At 43.3% G+C, this 17854-nt stretch overlaps 1 protein-coding gene across 1 annotated transcript in view; it reads right to left on the bottom strand.

Moving 5' to 3' along the window:
- The window catches only part of LOC125878675 (aryl hydrocarbon receptor-like), a 36749-nt gene that overhangs the window by 6898 nt on the left and 11997 nt on the right, over positions 1–17854 (bottom strand). Inside the window, exons 3-9 of the mRNA XM_049560056.1 lie at positions 3415–3527; positions 3237–3326; positions 2964–3084; positions 2564–2703; positions 1980–2182; positions 1782–1891; positions 1554–1695 (exon numbers count right to left, since the gene is read on the bottom strand). Coding sequence (XP_049416013.1) covers positions 1554–1695; positions 1782–1891; positions 1980–2182; positions 2564–2703; positions 2964–3084; positions 3237–3326; positions 3415–3527 — 919 coding nt within the window. The remainder of the gene's footprint in view (positions 1–1553; positions 1696–1781; positions 1892–1979; positions 2183–2563; positions 2704–2963; positions 3085–3236; positions 3327–3414; positions 3528–17854) is intronic.

The raw sequence follows: 17854 nt of genomic DNA, 5'->3' as shown, positions 1-17854 counted from the left end.
TCATGCACTTCAGTTCACACCAGTTATGTTAATGAGAACCATGCCAATTAAAAATTTAGGGTTGATCACGCCGGAAAATATCTGAGGCGGTTCTGGTGGGCGGGTCAAAAAGTGACAAAGCAGCATTCAGCAGCAGACAGAAACGTTGCATGAGTCCATCTTCACCTTGTCTCCCCCTCTTTCTGTCTCTCTCTCAAACACAAACACACACTGGAGATCGTTATGGCGCTCGTCTCTGTCTTCAGTCCTGACAGTGGTGTTATTTGGCACAAATGTGCACTTGGACTCAACGATGAGCAAAATAACTATTTTTTGGTGGTCATAGGTTAAAATGTAACGGTCTATGTGACCTCAACTGCCTCATTTTTGTGAACGTGATATCTCAAGAATACCTTGTGGGTTGTCTTCAAATTTGACATAAACGTTCACTTGGATTTGTGAATGAACTGATAAGATTTTGGTGGTCATAGGTCAAAGCTCAAGAACACTGTGACCTTGTCTGTCTCATTCTTTTGAATGTATTATCTCAACAACACCTTGAGCAAAATTTCATAAATGTTCACTTGGACTTGAGGATGAATTGGTAATTTTAGTGTTCAAGGGACAAAGGTCAAGGTCACTGTGGCCTTGCACCCATCTCATTCATTAGAACGCAATATCTCAAGAACACCTTCAAATTTTCTTCAAATTTGGTACAAACTTTCAATTGGACTGAAGAATAAACTGATTAGATTTCGGTGGTCAAATGTCACCGTGAGCTTGTCTGACTCATTCTTGTGAACACCATATTTCAAGAATACCTTGAGGGAATTTCTTCAGATTTGGCACAAATGTTCACTTGAACTCAACAATGAACTGATTGGGTTTCAGTGGTCGAAGGTCAACTTCATTTTGACATCATAATGTTCTGCATAAAACACTTTTCTGGCCATTACTCAGCGTCATATCTCAGGAACAGAAGGGGAGACATTTGGTCAGATACTGAATTGGTGACTCTAATCTTGAAACTGTGCTGACTGTATAGATCTTCTGTGTGTGAAGCATCCATGTTTTCACTGACATGGATGGAAACTGTCAGAGACGCTGGACTGGTGGGCGGAGTCATATAACCATGGGGTGGTAATTCTAGTTTTCTGTTATTTTATATCCACTTCTGACGCTACTAAATATGACCACTCATTTGGCATTCACTTTCTGCTTAAGGGTGCTCCACCCTTTTCAGACTTTAGGTTGGACATTCTTGACTTTAATTGTCTCATTTGCCCCTTCTTCTTTTATTTCTCTTTGTGCACACAGCCCTACAGTCTCACACACTTTTATGGTGATTTGCAGGTCTCTACCTACGAATGCTAACTGGGATCAACTCACACGTGCCTTTAATTTACGAGGAAAATGGGATTCACAATTATAAAAACACCGGTGCGAACAATTCTGTGGTTTAAGAACACATCATGAATCTGAGGTAGACTTTTCTAAGGACCTCTCTTAAGAACACATTTCAGAAATGACAACCTTGGCCAAATAAGAGCGTAAGATAAGAAGCTGATGCTTACGTGAGGGCTTTCTGCCGAGCGATGATGAAGTCCGGTCTCCCTCCCTTGAAGACGACCCTAGCGTTGGCCTGAACCCACAACCAGTGTCCTTTTTTAGTCAGCAGTCTGAAGAACGTGAAGCCACTGTCTCCAGTCTTGATCACTGAAGATGGATATGTGAATCAGGTTAATAACAGCACTGAAGAGTAGCACATGAATAATGCTGGTGTGTCTTGTAGGATAACTCACTGCGGAGGTGGTTGTCAGCGCAGTACATCATGTCAGCAGCGTGGATGAACTGATAGCCAGAGCCTCGTGTGACCAACTCGATCTCTGAATATCCTAAAACCAGCTTCCCTCTGAAACACACAAACACAAGGACTGTTAAAGAAGCTGATCCTGGGAAGCATTTAATATTATATTAAGAGACTGTCCAGAGATGTCTACCTGGTGTCTATGCCCAGAGGAGCAAAGTCCATCCTGTGTTTTGTCTGGAAGATGAGGGTCTTCGTCCGGATCTCCATGACTGAAGGAGGCTGCACAGGAGTGGCAATGGCAAACAGAGCCAGCTGAGGAGGAACTGCGGTCCCATCAGCCCCTGTGTTTCCGTGCAAATGCAGGTACTTCAGACGTCCATTGAAGTTCAGAGCCTGGAAGCGGAGGAGACAAAATATCAACAAACATCAGGTGATGCTGGCAGCACGGCTCTGTGGATGACACACATCTGTCTATCACTTTGGTCGAGACGGAAATATCTCAGCAGATATTGGATGGACTGTCATGAAATTCTGTACAGCATTTACGTTCCCCAGAGGATGAATCCTAACGACTGTGTTCATCCAGTGTTCCCTTAGATCAGAGGATGCAGCTCTGCAGGGCTGTTCCTTGATCTCAGCCTGTAACCTCAGGCCTTTGCTGTTAGAGTCCCCAAACTTTGCTGCATGTCATCCCCCTTCACACCCAATACTGTCCTATCAATTAAAGGCAAAAAGCCCACCAAAAAATAATCTTTGAAAAAGAGACTACATTACCAGGAATCCAGAGGTGTTGTCCAGGAGGCAGCGGAGGCGACAGCAGAAGCTTCTCTCCAGGAACGAGGAGTTCTCTGGAGGGATGTATTGAGGCAACAAGCTCACTGAGCTGCTGGAGGCTTTACTGCTTGAATGCCCATCTACAGAGAAACAACAGTCATCTCAAACTGGTGACGTTCCTTTACTGTATTGCACCACATCTTACCTTCTAGCTTAGCCTTCTAGCTTTCTCGAGCTAGGGCAACGGTAGAGGAGGTTCAACAAGGGATGACGGCAACCCCCCACAGTGACAGGCACACTACTCAAAGGTTCTGAGCAACAATATGGAGGTAACACCTGAATAAAACGTATCATATTTGTGACACAGACACAGGTAGATATTGATGACTTGAATTCGTACCTTCTGCTCTCACGTCTGAGTGCGTGTCGTTGGGGTTGAGGGCGAAGTGGAGCTGACACTTGAACATCTCTCTGTCGTCCATGTGGACAAGATCAAGCACATTCTGCTGCACCACATCAGACTGAGGAAAGACAGGAAGGAAGACAGGTTACATTTACTACAAGTCCTGTACAGTCATGAGGTACTTATACTACTGCTATTTTTACTTCAACAAAGCACCTGAAAACTTCCTCCACTTCTGGTACAAAGAAAGATATTCACACTGTGTTTTACCTGGTGGAAGCCGAGGAAGTCCTGGATGGTCGGGGATGTGTAGAAGATCATGCCATCAGTCGTCACCAGCAACACAAAGCCATTTAAAGCCTGCAGAAATCATGGAAATACAAAATGACATCCACACTAACCACTACACACATATGCACACATGTAATCCAGTGTTTAGTTGCTGTACCTGCAGAAGGAGCTCCCCCTCTGAGAAACTGACTCCATCCAGCGACGCCGACTGTCCATTTCTGTCGTTTGCAGAAACAAGAGGAGCTGACCTCGTGTGCTTCTGGAGCGCCACTGCAATAAACAAAAGAGAACCAATTAGTCAAAACCAGAATAACTGCCTTGTGGTTGTATGACTCCGCCCACCAGTCCAGTGTCTCTGACAGTCTCCATCCATGTCAGTGAAAACATGGATGCTTCACACACAGAAGATCTATACAATCAGCACAGTTTCAAGATTAGAGTCACCAATTCAGTATCTGACCAAATGTCTCCCCTTCTCTTCCTGAGATATGACGCTGAGTAATGAGAAGTGTGTTTTTCATAGCAACTTAACTGTTTTCTCAGAGTGGGGAAAAATCGGTACAGCACATTATTGCAATATTTTGCGTGGTGTTATTGTATTGATACACAGACGCCATGTATATATATTATTCATTTTTTTCAAATACACATTTTATCACAACTCTTGGTATTAGAATAATAACATCAGTTGCTTTTTCTGCCCACTAGATGGTGCTGATGTTTTTGTTCCTGGTGAGGTCCGCAGAAGTCTCAGTCAGGTTGGACAAAGAAATCAGAAATACGACGTTGGCGTTTAAATCAAACGTCTGGACTTATTTTAGATTTTTTTTAAGGAAAGGAGGACTTGGAAATGCCAAGTGATTTGCAAGCAGAGTCATATGAGAATAAAATACTCTGTGAATACTACGAACATGAGGGCTCACCTCACGCCACCATCCAGAGATAGCGTTAGCCGATGACGGCCAAGCTAACGCTAAAAATCAACCAGCCCTGGACACACTTAGCTCCACAAAACTACCATCCAACTCTGAGAGAGCGAAGGAAGTAACACAGTCCATCACCTACTTCATGTGCAAAGATCTGCGTCCATACAGCGCTGTTGAAAACCAAGGCTTTTGTTACCTGCTAAAAACACATGAACCCAGGTATGTGATTCCGCCCCCACGTTTTTTCACTGACACAGCCGTACCCAAGCTTTACAGAGAAGTGAAGCATAAAGCCGCCTGGACTTCAAGGTCAGTGGATTCATATGTGACTATAATGGGACATTATCTGACAGAGGACAGGGAAGTCACAATGGAGCAAACATAGCAGACCTCCTGCAAAATGCAGCACCGTTGCCATTCAGTTAGCAGGATACCTGCATGTGAAGTGTTTGGCTCAGGCGCTTAATCTGGCCTAAATCTGCCCACAGTCAGTCTGTCAGGTGTATGCAACATTTCTCTTTTTTTAAAGATATTTTGGGGGGGCATTTTCAGCCTTTAATGGATAGGACAGACAAGTGTGAGGGGGGGAGAGAGAGCGGGAGTGACATGCAGCAAAGGGCCACAGGCTGGACTCGAACCTGCTGCGGCAACAGCCTTGTACATGGGGCGCCTGCTCTACCACTAAGCAACCAACGCCCTGTGTATGCAGCATTTCTGACAGGTTTTATGACAGTGTTGGTCAGTCTGTCTGCTCTGTGTCACATTTTGCTGCAATAAAAACGATTAAAGTCGAACGGACTGACAACTTTATCTTATGAAGTAAAATTGATGATGACGAAGTTTTCCTTTGGGGAAATAATTTGCAGTTGGAAAAGGAAATAAATCGCAATATATCGCAATATATGGTATCGCAATACTCAACGTATCGCAATAATATTGTATTATATCCAAGAGAAAGCTCTGATAAACCCGCTGGACACGACCTGCTCAGCACCAAATAGACACAGGTAGACTAGCTGGTGAACACAGTGAAGCATTTAGCAGCTAAAGCGACAGATAATTGACCCTTCTCTATGTCCTGCTGCCGGACGCAGACTGGCTAATCATAACGTAGCATTGGACCGTCTCCGACGAGGGTCCGACAACAACTCGGCTGTGCTCCATTGACTCTAATGCAGTCATTTCAGATTTCCTTCATTTTCCTACTCGTTACCTGGAGAGGTTGGAAAAAGATATACGTTTCTTCCCTGTTCCAAAACCAAAATCAAACCCTGAAAAGTGTAGGGTTAGCTAGCTAGCTACTGAAGATATAGCCTACTGAATGTATACACATGCTGCTTTTGCTTTGTAATGATTATAACAGTGAAACAAAGACCGACCCTGCTGCACAGGAACCAGTGAAGGGAAGCAGGGAAACTTTGCTCATATTAGGGTGACCATATTTTGATTTCCAAAAAAGAGGACACTCGGCCCGGCCACGAGATAGCCTACTTAAATGATACTCGCAGTTTACTCAAAGATGCCTTATAATTTTAATATATTTAAAGTTTAGATGTATGGATAGAATATTCAGTTATATTACAAAATAATATCTCTCAAAGACAGAAATTCAGATAGGCCCCGATAGATAGGGGACACATACACACACTAGAGTGTGGCTACCTGACGGGTCCCGATGGGTCGTTCCGGGTTCGGTCAAAAATGTATAAATTGTATTCGGGCTCGGGTCGGATTCGGTCAGCTTTCAGTGAAAATGTAGTGTAAAAATAAATAAAATCCTACTATCTGTCCTGTTTATTGCTTGGGGACTGTTATTTACGTGACAACACCTGAACATAACACAGACACATTGGCTGTTTGTTTCTCCCTCTCCCCTGGCTGGAAGCGTCGGACCTCCCGCCGCCCACTCCCGTCTCAAACACGGAGGTCTCCCTCTCCGTGGAGCACCCACGGTGCACGCCCGGCCTGTTAAATAGCCTGTAACCATAACAACTGTGTGACACAAACTCAGTGCTTTAGTCATTAAATAATGTCGGGCTCGGTTCGGTTTCGGACATAATAACACAGAATGACTGTTGGGTTTGGACAGAAATATGCGCCCGTGCCGCACTCTAACACACACACACACACACACACACACACACACACACAAGGAAAACTGGACATTATCATCAATTTATAAACACCCTCCGGACGCCCCGGGCAGGACGTGAAAAGTGGACATGTCCGAGGACGTTTGGTCAGCCTAGCTCATATTCAACCAGCTGTGTGGCATCGCAGTGTGTGCAGATGAACATTGTTTGACGTCCCAAACCAAGCCAAACACGTTCATCTGCACACACTGTGATGCCACACAGCTGGTTCAGTATCAGCAAAGTTTCCCTTTATATTCATTGTCTTGTGTGGCGATCAGCAGTGATGTGTTGGTTCACTTTCACACTGTGATCTGTAGCCTATAGTTCGGCTTTAGCTTCTAACTATCTTTGTCTTTTTAACCTGTTGTTGCTGCTGAGTCAGTTTGACATCCTGGATATATCCTTCAAACACAGACTGTAGACCCCTCTGTCTGCTTCTCTCTGACATCACTCTTTCAATTCTCCAAAAATATGATTGTTCAGGGAGTGCAGTTAGTGACAGTGAGGGCTCCATGCTTACTGCGACAGGTAAATTCTCACAACACAGAGCTAATAAAGAGTGAATATTGGACTCATTACTCATCAGGTGGACAAAAGAGTTTCTAAAATAATCACCAAACCTAATAACAGTCACCTTCTCTTTGGTTTGTCTTCTCAGCTGGAGAAACTTTACTCTGTAATCAAAGACTCGTCTCTACACGCTACAGCTCAGAGAGACGAGAAACAACACTGCTGGGTATCCAGGGTGTTTATGCAACACTCACTGCATCCCTGCTTATGTTTCACTGGTTTATTTGTGCAACAGACAAAGTATCAGTGACGAATGCAGGCAGCTTTTACCTCCATGTGAAGGACAGCAGAGACCGCACACACAGAAGGTGACAGTGTGTGTTTTATTGTGTGTAAATGCATGTGCAAGTGAAGCTCTCTGCTATGAGCATGTAACACTGTCCAGAAAATCTTTCTCAACCCAAGTCAGATTTATTTTGGTCAAACAGGATGGAGAGGATTTTTCTGTTGTGTTAAAAATAAGTGTTTTTTTAAGCAAAATGTTGTGTAATCTAATCTGTGATCACTGGCTTCAAGTCAGCTCAGCGATACCTCCTTTCCTTTCCTTACAGTAATGACTCTATGGCACGCTAACAAACTTCCCTCACCCTCCCACCGCTCGCCCTCCCCCTTTTAAAACAAACCCACTGGATCTGCAGGAATTTGTCCTGTCATCTCGGTCAAGAGCTGCTTTCTGCAGAACTCAGAAAGAATCTCCAGTTTGTTATTACAGCGTGAACTGAGACCAACTCAGGGGGTCGGCTCCGACTGGTGCGATACATCAACATGTCGGCAAGTGTTACACTCAGTGTGATTCTGGAAAATTGGACACAATGTGTGACACAGTAAAGAGATGTTAAACACTAAACAAATTCGACAGTTTTAACCAAAAAGTCTGGTTTAACCTGAATCTGTAACCTGACCTCCCCTCCTCCCTTCACTTCCACCCTTTCCTGCCTCCCTTCCTCTTCCTCCGCCTCTCCTCTCGCCCCCCGTCTTCCTCCACTGCTCAGCACTGCAGTTTTAAAGGAAGAGGGTTCACACGCAGAGTCAGCGCACCTCGCCAAAGTCGGGGGGGAGGCCTGGAGAGACGAGGAGGAGGAGGAAGAGGAGGGTGAAGAGTGGAGAGCTGTAACCCTTCAGACTCTGTGGAAACTAAAGCTGCAAATATGCTTCACCACAACTGTGTTTCAGATGGTCGAACAGCTTCCCCACATACACGCAACTATACACTTTTGCATACACACTCACTGGACACTATTAGGTACAGCCGTTCAACACAAATAACTAATCAGCCAATCAGGTGGCAGCAGCTCAATGTATTTAGTCATGTAGAAGTGGTGAAGACGAGCTGCTGAAGTTCAAACTGAGCATCAGAATGATGAAGAAAGGTGATTGAAGTGACTTTGAACGTGGACTTTGAATGGCCAGACTGGTTCAAGATGATAGAAAGGCAACAGGAAGTCAAATGAGCACTGGTTCCAACCAAGGTGTGCAGAAGAGCATCTCTGAAGCAACAACACCTTGTCCAACCTTGAAGCAGATGGGCTACAGCAGCAGAGACCATCTCTGAAGCAACAACACCTTGTCCAACCTTGAAGCAGATGGGCTACAGCAGCAGAAGACCACACCAGGTGCCACTCCTGTCAGCTAACAACAGGAAACTGAGGCTACAATTCACACGGGTTTTCTCACCAAAACTGGACAATAGAAGATTGGAAAAACCACATTCAGATGGAAGCATGGATCCATCCTGCCTTGTATCAACGCTTCAGGCTGCTGCTGCTGGTGTAATGGTGTGGGGGAGATTTTCTTAGTACCAACTGAGCATGGTTTAAACACCACAGCCTACCTGAGTATTGTTGCTGAGCGTGTCCATCCCTTTATGACCACAGTGTACTCGTTCTTGGCGTTCTTGAGATTTCATGTTCATGAAAATGGGACGGTCGAAAGTGGCGGCATATAAACATGCTGGCATTGATAAAAAAAAATTTAAAAAACTGAAAAACTCAGAGGCATATGATTTCAATGGATCGGACAATTTGGAAGTGGTTCTACACTCCTATCCCAAACTATAAATGTATTTAAGAAGCGACTTTCCAAAAATGTGCACTGTTTTTAAATGATAGTCCATAGCCATGCCATCAACTCTGTGAGCAACTGTACTGTGGTGCTTTGAGCTAAATGCTAACATCAGCCAGGTTCTGTCCAACTGCAGCACAAATTTTAACTGAATTTAAATAACATTTACATCGGCAAAAGAAAATGCAAATTAATGCTATTTCCATCCACTTCTGTTATATAAATATTCAAGTTGAGTGCATCGACATCAACAGCTGGTGGAGCTAATTCTCCAGTCAGTGCTGTTAAACCAAAGCAGAGAATGAGATAATGGAATCAGAAGAGCTCCAGTCAAATCTCATAGATGGAAAACCATGTGGAAGAATGATGGAAAAATGCACTTTCTGTGTTTCATGTATCGATGTGAGGAAGGTTACAGTCTCCTCATCGCTCTACAAAGAGCTGAGGCCGCATTCACAAAGCTTCCTTGTAAGAGTTGCTCCTAGTGAAGAAACTTCTTAGAGTTGTGACGTAGAGTTGAGACCAGGTCCTTGTCCTTGTTGCATCTTATCCCTTAAAGAGCCCCTAAGGTGAAAAACTGTAGAGGAGGACTTTCAAGAGGCTGAAGAGTTTCTTAATTATGTCCATGATTTAGTATTATATTCCTTTGCAGTAATTAAATTAACGGTCTTAAACTGTAGTTCAGTCAGGAGCACTTTAGTCAAACAAAACTTTTTTTTCCATTTGCAGTATTATATTTGGCGGTGTGGCTCTGTTCGGGGGCCTCTCTGCCTTTAGGCCTATGTAGAAAGCCTAAGGCGTAGAGCACACCTCTTTGCCCTTCCACACCAAAATGAGAGAGGCAGAGAGAGCAAACCTCGCTGCCCTTCCACGCGCCTACATGGATAGCCTTAAGACAGAGAGTGAACCTCCCTGCCCTTTAGGGGTGAGTCCGTGTACACATTTACACATTTACACGTGTTTGAGATCATAAACGGTTCTGAAAAATTAGTACACAAAAAAGTTTTTTTTTTTTTTTTAGGGGGGAGGGGAGAGATACTAATTGTTGACTAACTGTGATAGACTGTGAATATGACAAGAAATGGTGTGAGACCGGGTTTGGCAACAGGTCAGTAGCCTACGTGCACTGTTACTGCTATTAAAACGTCGCGTTCGTTAAGGGGGTCGTTCACCAGTGGGCTACAATGAGCACCGGGCCATCAAATCACAGCATCCGCGTAGAGAGGAGACGGAATTGTTTGCGCTTTTACGCACAGGTCGGTGGTGAAGTGGCGCACATGACTCGTGCTACAGACAGACGGACGAGCCACGTATCTAAAACAGGTAATACATCTGGCTACATCTTTCCCACATCAAATATCCGTGATCGCCTTGACCCGTGTGCGTAAAAGCGCACACAATTCCATGTCCTCTCAACGCAGATGCTGTGATTTGATGGCCCGGTGCTCATTGCCCACGCTTATAAGACCCAATGATAATAATAATAATAATAATAATGATGATAAGTTACTGTGGACCTATATACCATGCCTTTTAATAAAATTACCAGAGGAGTTCGTGAAAAACAGGTAAAGTCAGACTGAATTACTCGCGTGCGTCCCTGATGAAAATAGCTGACATGCATGGGAAATACGGCTTCTACAGGCTCGCTATAGCTCACTGTCAGGACTCAGGGACCAGAATTCAGGATGGCGACCATCGGAATGGTGATATTTCGGAGTGGCGTCCTGTAACCATTGGTTAAATGGCCCGTTTGGTTGGTATTCGGATAGTCTCGCTCACCAGACCTTTCTCAAGAAAAGAAAGGTCTGGCTGCGCCGACTCTCACTTTAAGATTGGAGAAAAAAACGCCCCGGCTGCTTGTATTTCTTTCAACCAATCACAATCGTTCTGGGTGGTGCCACAGCAACGGTGCGCTTGCAAAAATACTGCCGGGGGGAAACAGGTTTTGGTGTAACACGCCCACAAAAATATCGCCTACAGGACGTGAACCATGGCAGAAAAATGGCTACATCCCCGCAAGATCAAACACCGCAAAAGTTAGTAAAGGACTTCAGCGGGTGGCTCGTTCCGCCCAATGAGAGGCTGATCTATGCAGCGAACTTCCGCCCACTCAGACTAGTATTCGGATAACTGGGGCTTTACTGGTATAATGCAATAGCACCACCCAGCGGTGAAACCCGTGTACACGTTTACACGAAAAAAATGACCCACTCTAAACGTTTAGAGATTTTTGTACCTACTGCCCTTCCATGCTCAAATGAGGAAAGCTTAAGGCACGGAGAGCAGCAGCAAAGACCCCCCGGGTACAGAACAGAGTAGCATCAATGACAAACAGAAATGACAGTGATAAGTCAGACACAACATGAAAAGGAGGAGCTGGGGTGGAGACGGGCTGCAAAACAGCTTGCAGAGGCCGTAAATGAGATTTGCCAATTGGTTGCATAGAAAGGAATCATGTGATCTATCAGCTGACTCCCTCCCATCAGTTGATCAGGCTGCTTGAGATCAGCTGATTTGGCTGAGATGTCAGCTGAGCTTGACATCGTGTCCTGTCTGAACTAACACTTTGCTCAACTTGTGCTTTGGCAACACATGAAATGTCACAACAGTAAAGATTACTGAACTGAACTGAACTGAATGTCGAAAATTTCAGATCAATCCATCCAACAGTTGTTAAAATATTTCAAAACTGATTCAGTGTAAAGACACCGAGAGGTTCTAAAAGCCAGAATAACATGTACAAAGTAAACTTGACTTTTCACATTTTGATTTTTACTGTTTCATGTCTCACTAAACAGATCGCTAACCATGGCTTAACTGCAAATACTTCGCAACTTTTATCTGATAAAACTCAGAGGCTGCGTGCTGTGAGTTTATGGAGGCAAGTATCATTTCTGCTTATCTTGCAGTCATATATTCCTCACAACCGTCACATCCTTCCTGTGTTCAGAGGTGTCAGACTGCACTAACCGACTGTCTGCGGAGGAGATGAACTCTGCTCTGGTTTGGGGTTCGGTTAAGGTTAAGCTGTTGGTTAGCAGCAGACAGTCTGTTCTGGTGATAGAGGTTTTTGTACGTTAGAGTCTGTGTGCGGTACACCTGTTTTTGTGGTCGTGCTATTAAAGATATGACTACAATATGACACCTGTGATCTCATTTGAGAAATCAGGGAGAGAATGTAGAGAGTTACTCAGCACGTGTTGAGTTTGTGAAGAACTCCAGAGGACAGAGAATCAAAAAAGTCGAACATTCTTCCTGATTTGAAGTTCACAGTGTCTGCATTTAACAACAGCAAAACTATATCAACACACACACACTCATCACAGCAGCATCAGCAACAGCATCTCTGGCCCGCTCATGACTCAGCAGAGCAGATTTATCTCGCAGGAAAGTGCAGCTGGAGGCCGAGTTAACGACGGCGCTGACCTCGCCGTAACCTCGTTATCCACAAACACAGGAAGCAGACATGAACAACCAGCTCTCCCAGCCCTCCCTGTGGTGTTAGACTTCCTGAGTCATTCAGACTCTGGACTCCGTTGCTATGGTGACAAGGGTTCGCCATGGAAACTCCTGGTGATGGCAGCAGCGACGGCAGCAGCATCACCTGGGACTCATTCACTGGAGGAAACAACAGGCTAGTCTGCGCTCAACCCTCCTGCACACACACTCACACACATTAGTTTCCTTTATAGTTTACAATTAATACTTTCTTTCTACTTATTCAGCTTGCTGACCTTTTGACCTCATGTGCATACACCTGCAAACAGATAAATGATGAGGCTTATTTTTACTTTTATGCACCATATTCAGTTTATTTAGTATTTTTGCCAAGATATTAGTTTTTGAAGTTCACATTTGAACAGAATTAAGTTTATTTTAAAGTGTACTAAGGTTTATTTCATCAGATCAGGCAAAGAAGTCTGTGCTCAGGTCTTTGTAACAGCACTCTAGCATAAGTCCTGCATTCAAAATCTTACTTAAGTAGAAGTACAAAAGTATTAGAATCAAAATATACTCAAAGCACTAAGAATAAAAGCACCAGTTACTCAAAATGGCCTGTTTCAGTGAAGACAAAGGAGCAGAAAAGTAGCGCTGCTGGGTCTTAGTAGTCATCATATACAGGTGATACTTGAGGTGTACGCTGTTTATTCCATCTTGTGAAGGGCTCATTGCATGACTACAGTACACTCCCAATCAAAACAATATAAAATGCAAGAGTCTTTCAAAAACAATCTGAGGCACATTGTGGGGTTTGTGCAAAAATTAAAATGCCTTTATTTTACATGGCAAAGTAGATCAACGTGTTGCCACTCACAGCTCTTCATCAGGGCAGTTGTCTGCTGTAGCTTACACACCTGTGAGAGGAGACATTTTATATTTTTTGATCAGGCGTTTACTTTACTCATTCAATGAGCCCTTCACAAGATGGCCAATTTCAGTATTACAAATTATAATCAGTGATGCATTCATATTCTGATCACTTTAATGTTGCAGCTGGTAGAGGTGGAGCTAATTTTAATCACTTCATAAAGTGTTGGGTATCTTGACCTATGATAATACATCCTAATAAGCTGCCAGGACCCTATTGTTATCCTCCTGCTTCTTCTCCTTCTTCGTCTTTCGAGGAAATCATACTTCCCATACGCGAAAAATCACCAAACTTTGCACAAAGGTCCAGTCTCATGCCAGATTGCCTCAGCTGCTAAAACAGGACAATAGTCCTGATGGTGGCGCTACAGCAAACCTCTAAAGTTCAAAATTTTGAAAATTCACAACAAATCAACCATACGTGCTACAGATTTCCAACTTTCACCAAACTGTAGCCCCAATACTGAAGAAACTTTTGTACATATAAACCTATTGCAAATTATGAAGTTCATCACTCTGTTTTTTTCAAAAACTGTAAAACTTCTTAAACTTATCTCCTCCCACAGTTTTTGCTCAATTGACACCAAACTTGCTACAGAGCATCTTCAGACTGTCCTACACAAACTACGTTTCTCAGATTTTTGATTTATCAAAAATTGAGCCTACAGTGCATCAAAATGTTTGACTGTAAACGGTACTGTAAACATATACATGCAAATTCTTGCTAAATAAATCTTCAATGTTCATGAAAAAAAGACATAATTCCAGAGTCATGGTAGATGATGTGTGGCAAATATCAGAATTTTATCTCAAAAACTGAATTTTTGACAGCATTTTGAATTTTGCTCTAATGTGAACAATTGGAGTCAATGTAAAAATGGCAATTTTAAACAATAGTTTTTCACTTATGGAGCAAATCAATCATTGTTACAAGCAAATTACCAACATCTCCATGCTGTCTAGATGCAACATGTGTTTTGTCAGATTTTTGTCTTAATAACAGAATTTTTTACAGCCGTTTGAAATCTGCCTTTACACACTAACAGCTGTCGTGCACACAGGTGACTGGCTTAGTCAGTTTGTGAAGCTACATGTGACATTTCTGTTTGCCAATTATTTTTTTCAATTAATCCGATTCTGCAAAGTAATGCTAAACTTACACCAAGCAACTTTTCAAGTGATTTCACTAAGGCAGACAGATTTCCAATGTCTGATTCATGAGCTCCATTGCTTGATGTAAGGTGGTCATAAAACCCAGTCTGATCTGTTCTAAAGGAACATTTCACAGCTGGATAGATGGTCTTTTCATAAAACTCTGCTGTCTATGCAGCAGAAAGACACAAATACTTTTGAAATTGGTGCAACGTGATCAAAGAAAACAGAGAAAAATGGCTGTGATATTTGCTTTTGCTCAGGAGATAGAAAACCTACAACTACCAGAATGCATCGGATGCTCCCGCTAGTGGGGGACGCAATGCGAGTTGCCCTTGCAAAATCAATGTGGTGGCTGACTGGTAACAAAGAATCTCAGATTACAGTCAAACAATAAGCTAAAATATGTTTCAGAAAATAATTTTGTCAAGAGGCAACACAGTGCACAGCCTTCGTTTTCCCACAGTACAGGAAACAATGTGGCATCCACTTCCTGTTCACAAACTCTCATATTACAGCTAAACAGGGCACTAAAATATGTTTCTGGAGGCATTTTACGCAAGAAATAGGTGGATATGAGAACAGAATGTTGGTTTATATTTGATCAGCACTGCTTAGTTTTACCATTTGGTCTGAGTTTGAGAGAGAGAAGAGAGAGGCGGCTGTCTCTCTCAGTCAGCTTCTACACTCTTTCTGTCCGTGGTGACTGTGCATGTGGAGGAGGGAATTCAAAAGTACTATGTGAAGCTTGTAAAGCTCGAGAAACAGCCCCAAAAATCTGCAGATTTGAGCTGAGAGATGAGCAGGGAGATCACGGCACTCGTCAGATGGTGATCAGTTTACCACAGTTCATTTACACATACGACAAACACTGTTATGAAACAAAGCTGGTTGAAAATGGGCAAAGTATCCCTTCAAGTACACTACATGAGAGTACATGTACTTACTTTACGCTACCGTTCGTTTTTTATTTCCTTAAAATATTTAAACTAATAGACTACAATAGTTGAGCTGGTAGTGTTTGTATTTGTTGCCCCTGCTGTTGCAGAAAACGGTCTGTTGAGCCAACATACACTCGCTGTATGTTCCCCTTTGTTCGGTCGCTGTCGTCTGTGTGAGCCTGTTTAGTCTGCTCAGTTTATTTTAAGTTATCTCCGCCTGAGTTTAGTTGACCTCTTTTATGGTTCCAGAACTTTTGTTGCACATTCTGTAAACTGTTCCTTCGTTTTCATGGTTGAATAAAACCCTCTTTTCTGAAAATCCCCCTCATGCCTGCCAGCTCGCTTCCTCACAGAGGGTTTGATTCACTCGGGTTCAGAGGAGTTTGTTGACAGTGCTTCACATACAGTAAGTGGACTGTGTTTCCATGTGTGCTTAGGACAGACAACAGAGGCCCTGACTGTGCTCTGTGTCCAGCGCTCTGCAGAAGCGTCTGCGGGGCTGACGTCAGCCTCCAAAACAACAATAAAGCATTTCTCACACACACACACACACACACACACACACACACACACACACACACACCACCACCACCAGACAAAAACAATCTGAAACATTTGAGGATACACACAACATATAAACACCTACCAGATTTTCCAAAATGTTCTGATTTTGTTGCTTTAAAAACTGAGACTCAAGAAGAGAATCTGACTTTTCTAACTTGAGGAGCATGAATTCATATAAACTTTGAACTATAACAGCACTTCCCTGTTTTTGTTCCTTCTTCTTGATGTAACTACGTGTTCAAAACAAACAAACACACTTCACCTATCAATTAACAAAAGACAACAGAGGTTGCGTGAGGACCGTATGAAAGTTTTGTGTTATTTTTAAGGCTTTGTTCAGCATCAACCGTAATGGGGCTAAAACATCAGGCCCTGAACAAACATCCTCCACAATCAGAGGAAACTGCTGTGGAAGATTAGATGGAGAATTCCATGGAGAAGAAATCCAGGAGGCCACAGAGAGGTCTTTTCTCTAGAAACAATGAAAACTGAAACACTTTCATCCTGGAGAATTTGGGTTCGACTGTGTTTTCAGCTTGTCTCAACCTTGCTTTAGTTTTCACCCCACTGCTGATTTGAAATCCAACGATCAAACACATCGCCAGGTTAAGTCACACTGTTGTCTTGTGTGCACGTCACAAAGGAGCAAGCTAGCTTGGAAGATGGAAACGCTGACACTCAGCAGCTGAACATATTTCCATTACTCTGTTTTTGTCGGGAGGAAAGATGACAAGAACATGGTTGTTGCAGGTAGTGGCACTAAGACTTTCCACTGTGAAAACCACAACCTCAAACCTCCTGAAACACCAGAACAACAACGTGGAGCTCCAGGAAATACACACCACCAAAGGTGAGCCGTCCTCAGCCTCAGAGGATGTCTGCAGCCTGACACTGGCAAAACAACCAAAGCTAGCTAAACCAAAACTAATGAAGTTTGTGGATGGATATGTGCTGAATGAAATGTTGCCTGACTCTCCATCTTTCAGACACATCTTTGGGAAAATACTGGTCACAGTCAACAGAAGACCCCCAGGCGAAAGAAATCATTTGCAAGCTATCTAGCATCAGCTGCACTTACCGGAGATTACCCTGACATTAACACAGAGGCGCACAAGCAAGCGAATTCATGCAGATGCCGTGTGAAAAAGTCTCCAAATTCACAACGAGCGACAACAACATTCACAGAGCTATCGAGCCCTGATTGAGCCTGAAGAAGGGCTTGCTGTTGCCCTGAAAAAAGGTTCAAGGTGCGCGAAGCTTCACCAAAATAAAGCCAGGCTAGCAGTTTTTCAAGCAAGCAACATGATGCTTAGCTTGTTAACTGATGCATGGAGCAGGTTGGGACATCTTTATTGGGAAAAACTGAAACAATCTGTTGTTTACTCATTCATTCCTGCAAACATCAGGCTAAGCACAGGCTAAGTAAGGCTCTATTTTGGCAAAGCTTCATGCACCTCCAACCTGGTTTCAGAGCACCAGCAAGCCATTGCTCAGGTACGATAGGCTCTCGTAGCACGCATGGTCCCACACATTTTTTCATGGACAACATTTCCAAACTTTTCCATAACTTCCCCAGATCCCCATAATAAAGAATTTATTCTTCCTGCCCCACTTGCCCGACGTTTTCAAACATATCAGATTCAAACTCTATTCACACATTTCAGCTAGCTGACAATATGTACGTGATGGTAAACAAAACGCAGTCACACATCAACACGTTAAAGCTACATCAAGTCGACAGCTAAAGAAAATGTATTGGCCGTGCTAATTTTGACTAATTCCATGACTTTTCCAGGCTGTCCATGACCGTGGGAACCCTGTGTATATCCAGACAACTTTGACACCATCTGCCAGAGTTCCCTTGCCCGCTGTGTTAG

Source organism: Epinephelus fuscoguttatus, linkage group LG18 (genome assembly GCF_011397635.1).
Source record: "Epinephelus fuscoguttatus linkage group LG18, E.fuscoguttatus.final_Chr_v1".
Lineage (NCBI taxonomy): Eukaryota > Metazoa > Chordata > Actinopteri > Perciformes > Serranidae > Epinephelus > Epinephelus fuscoguttatus.
The sequence above is the reverse complement of the archived record's forward strand: the minus strand, read 5'-3'. Positions and strand labels throughout refer to the sequence as shown.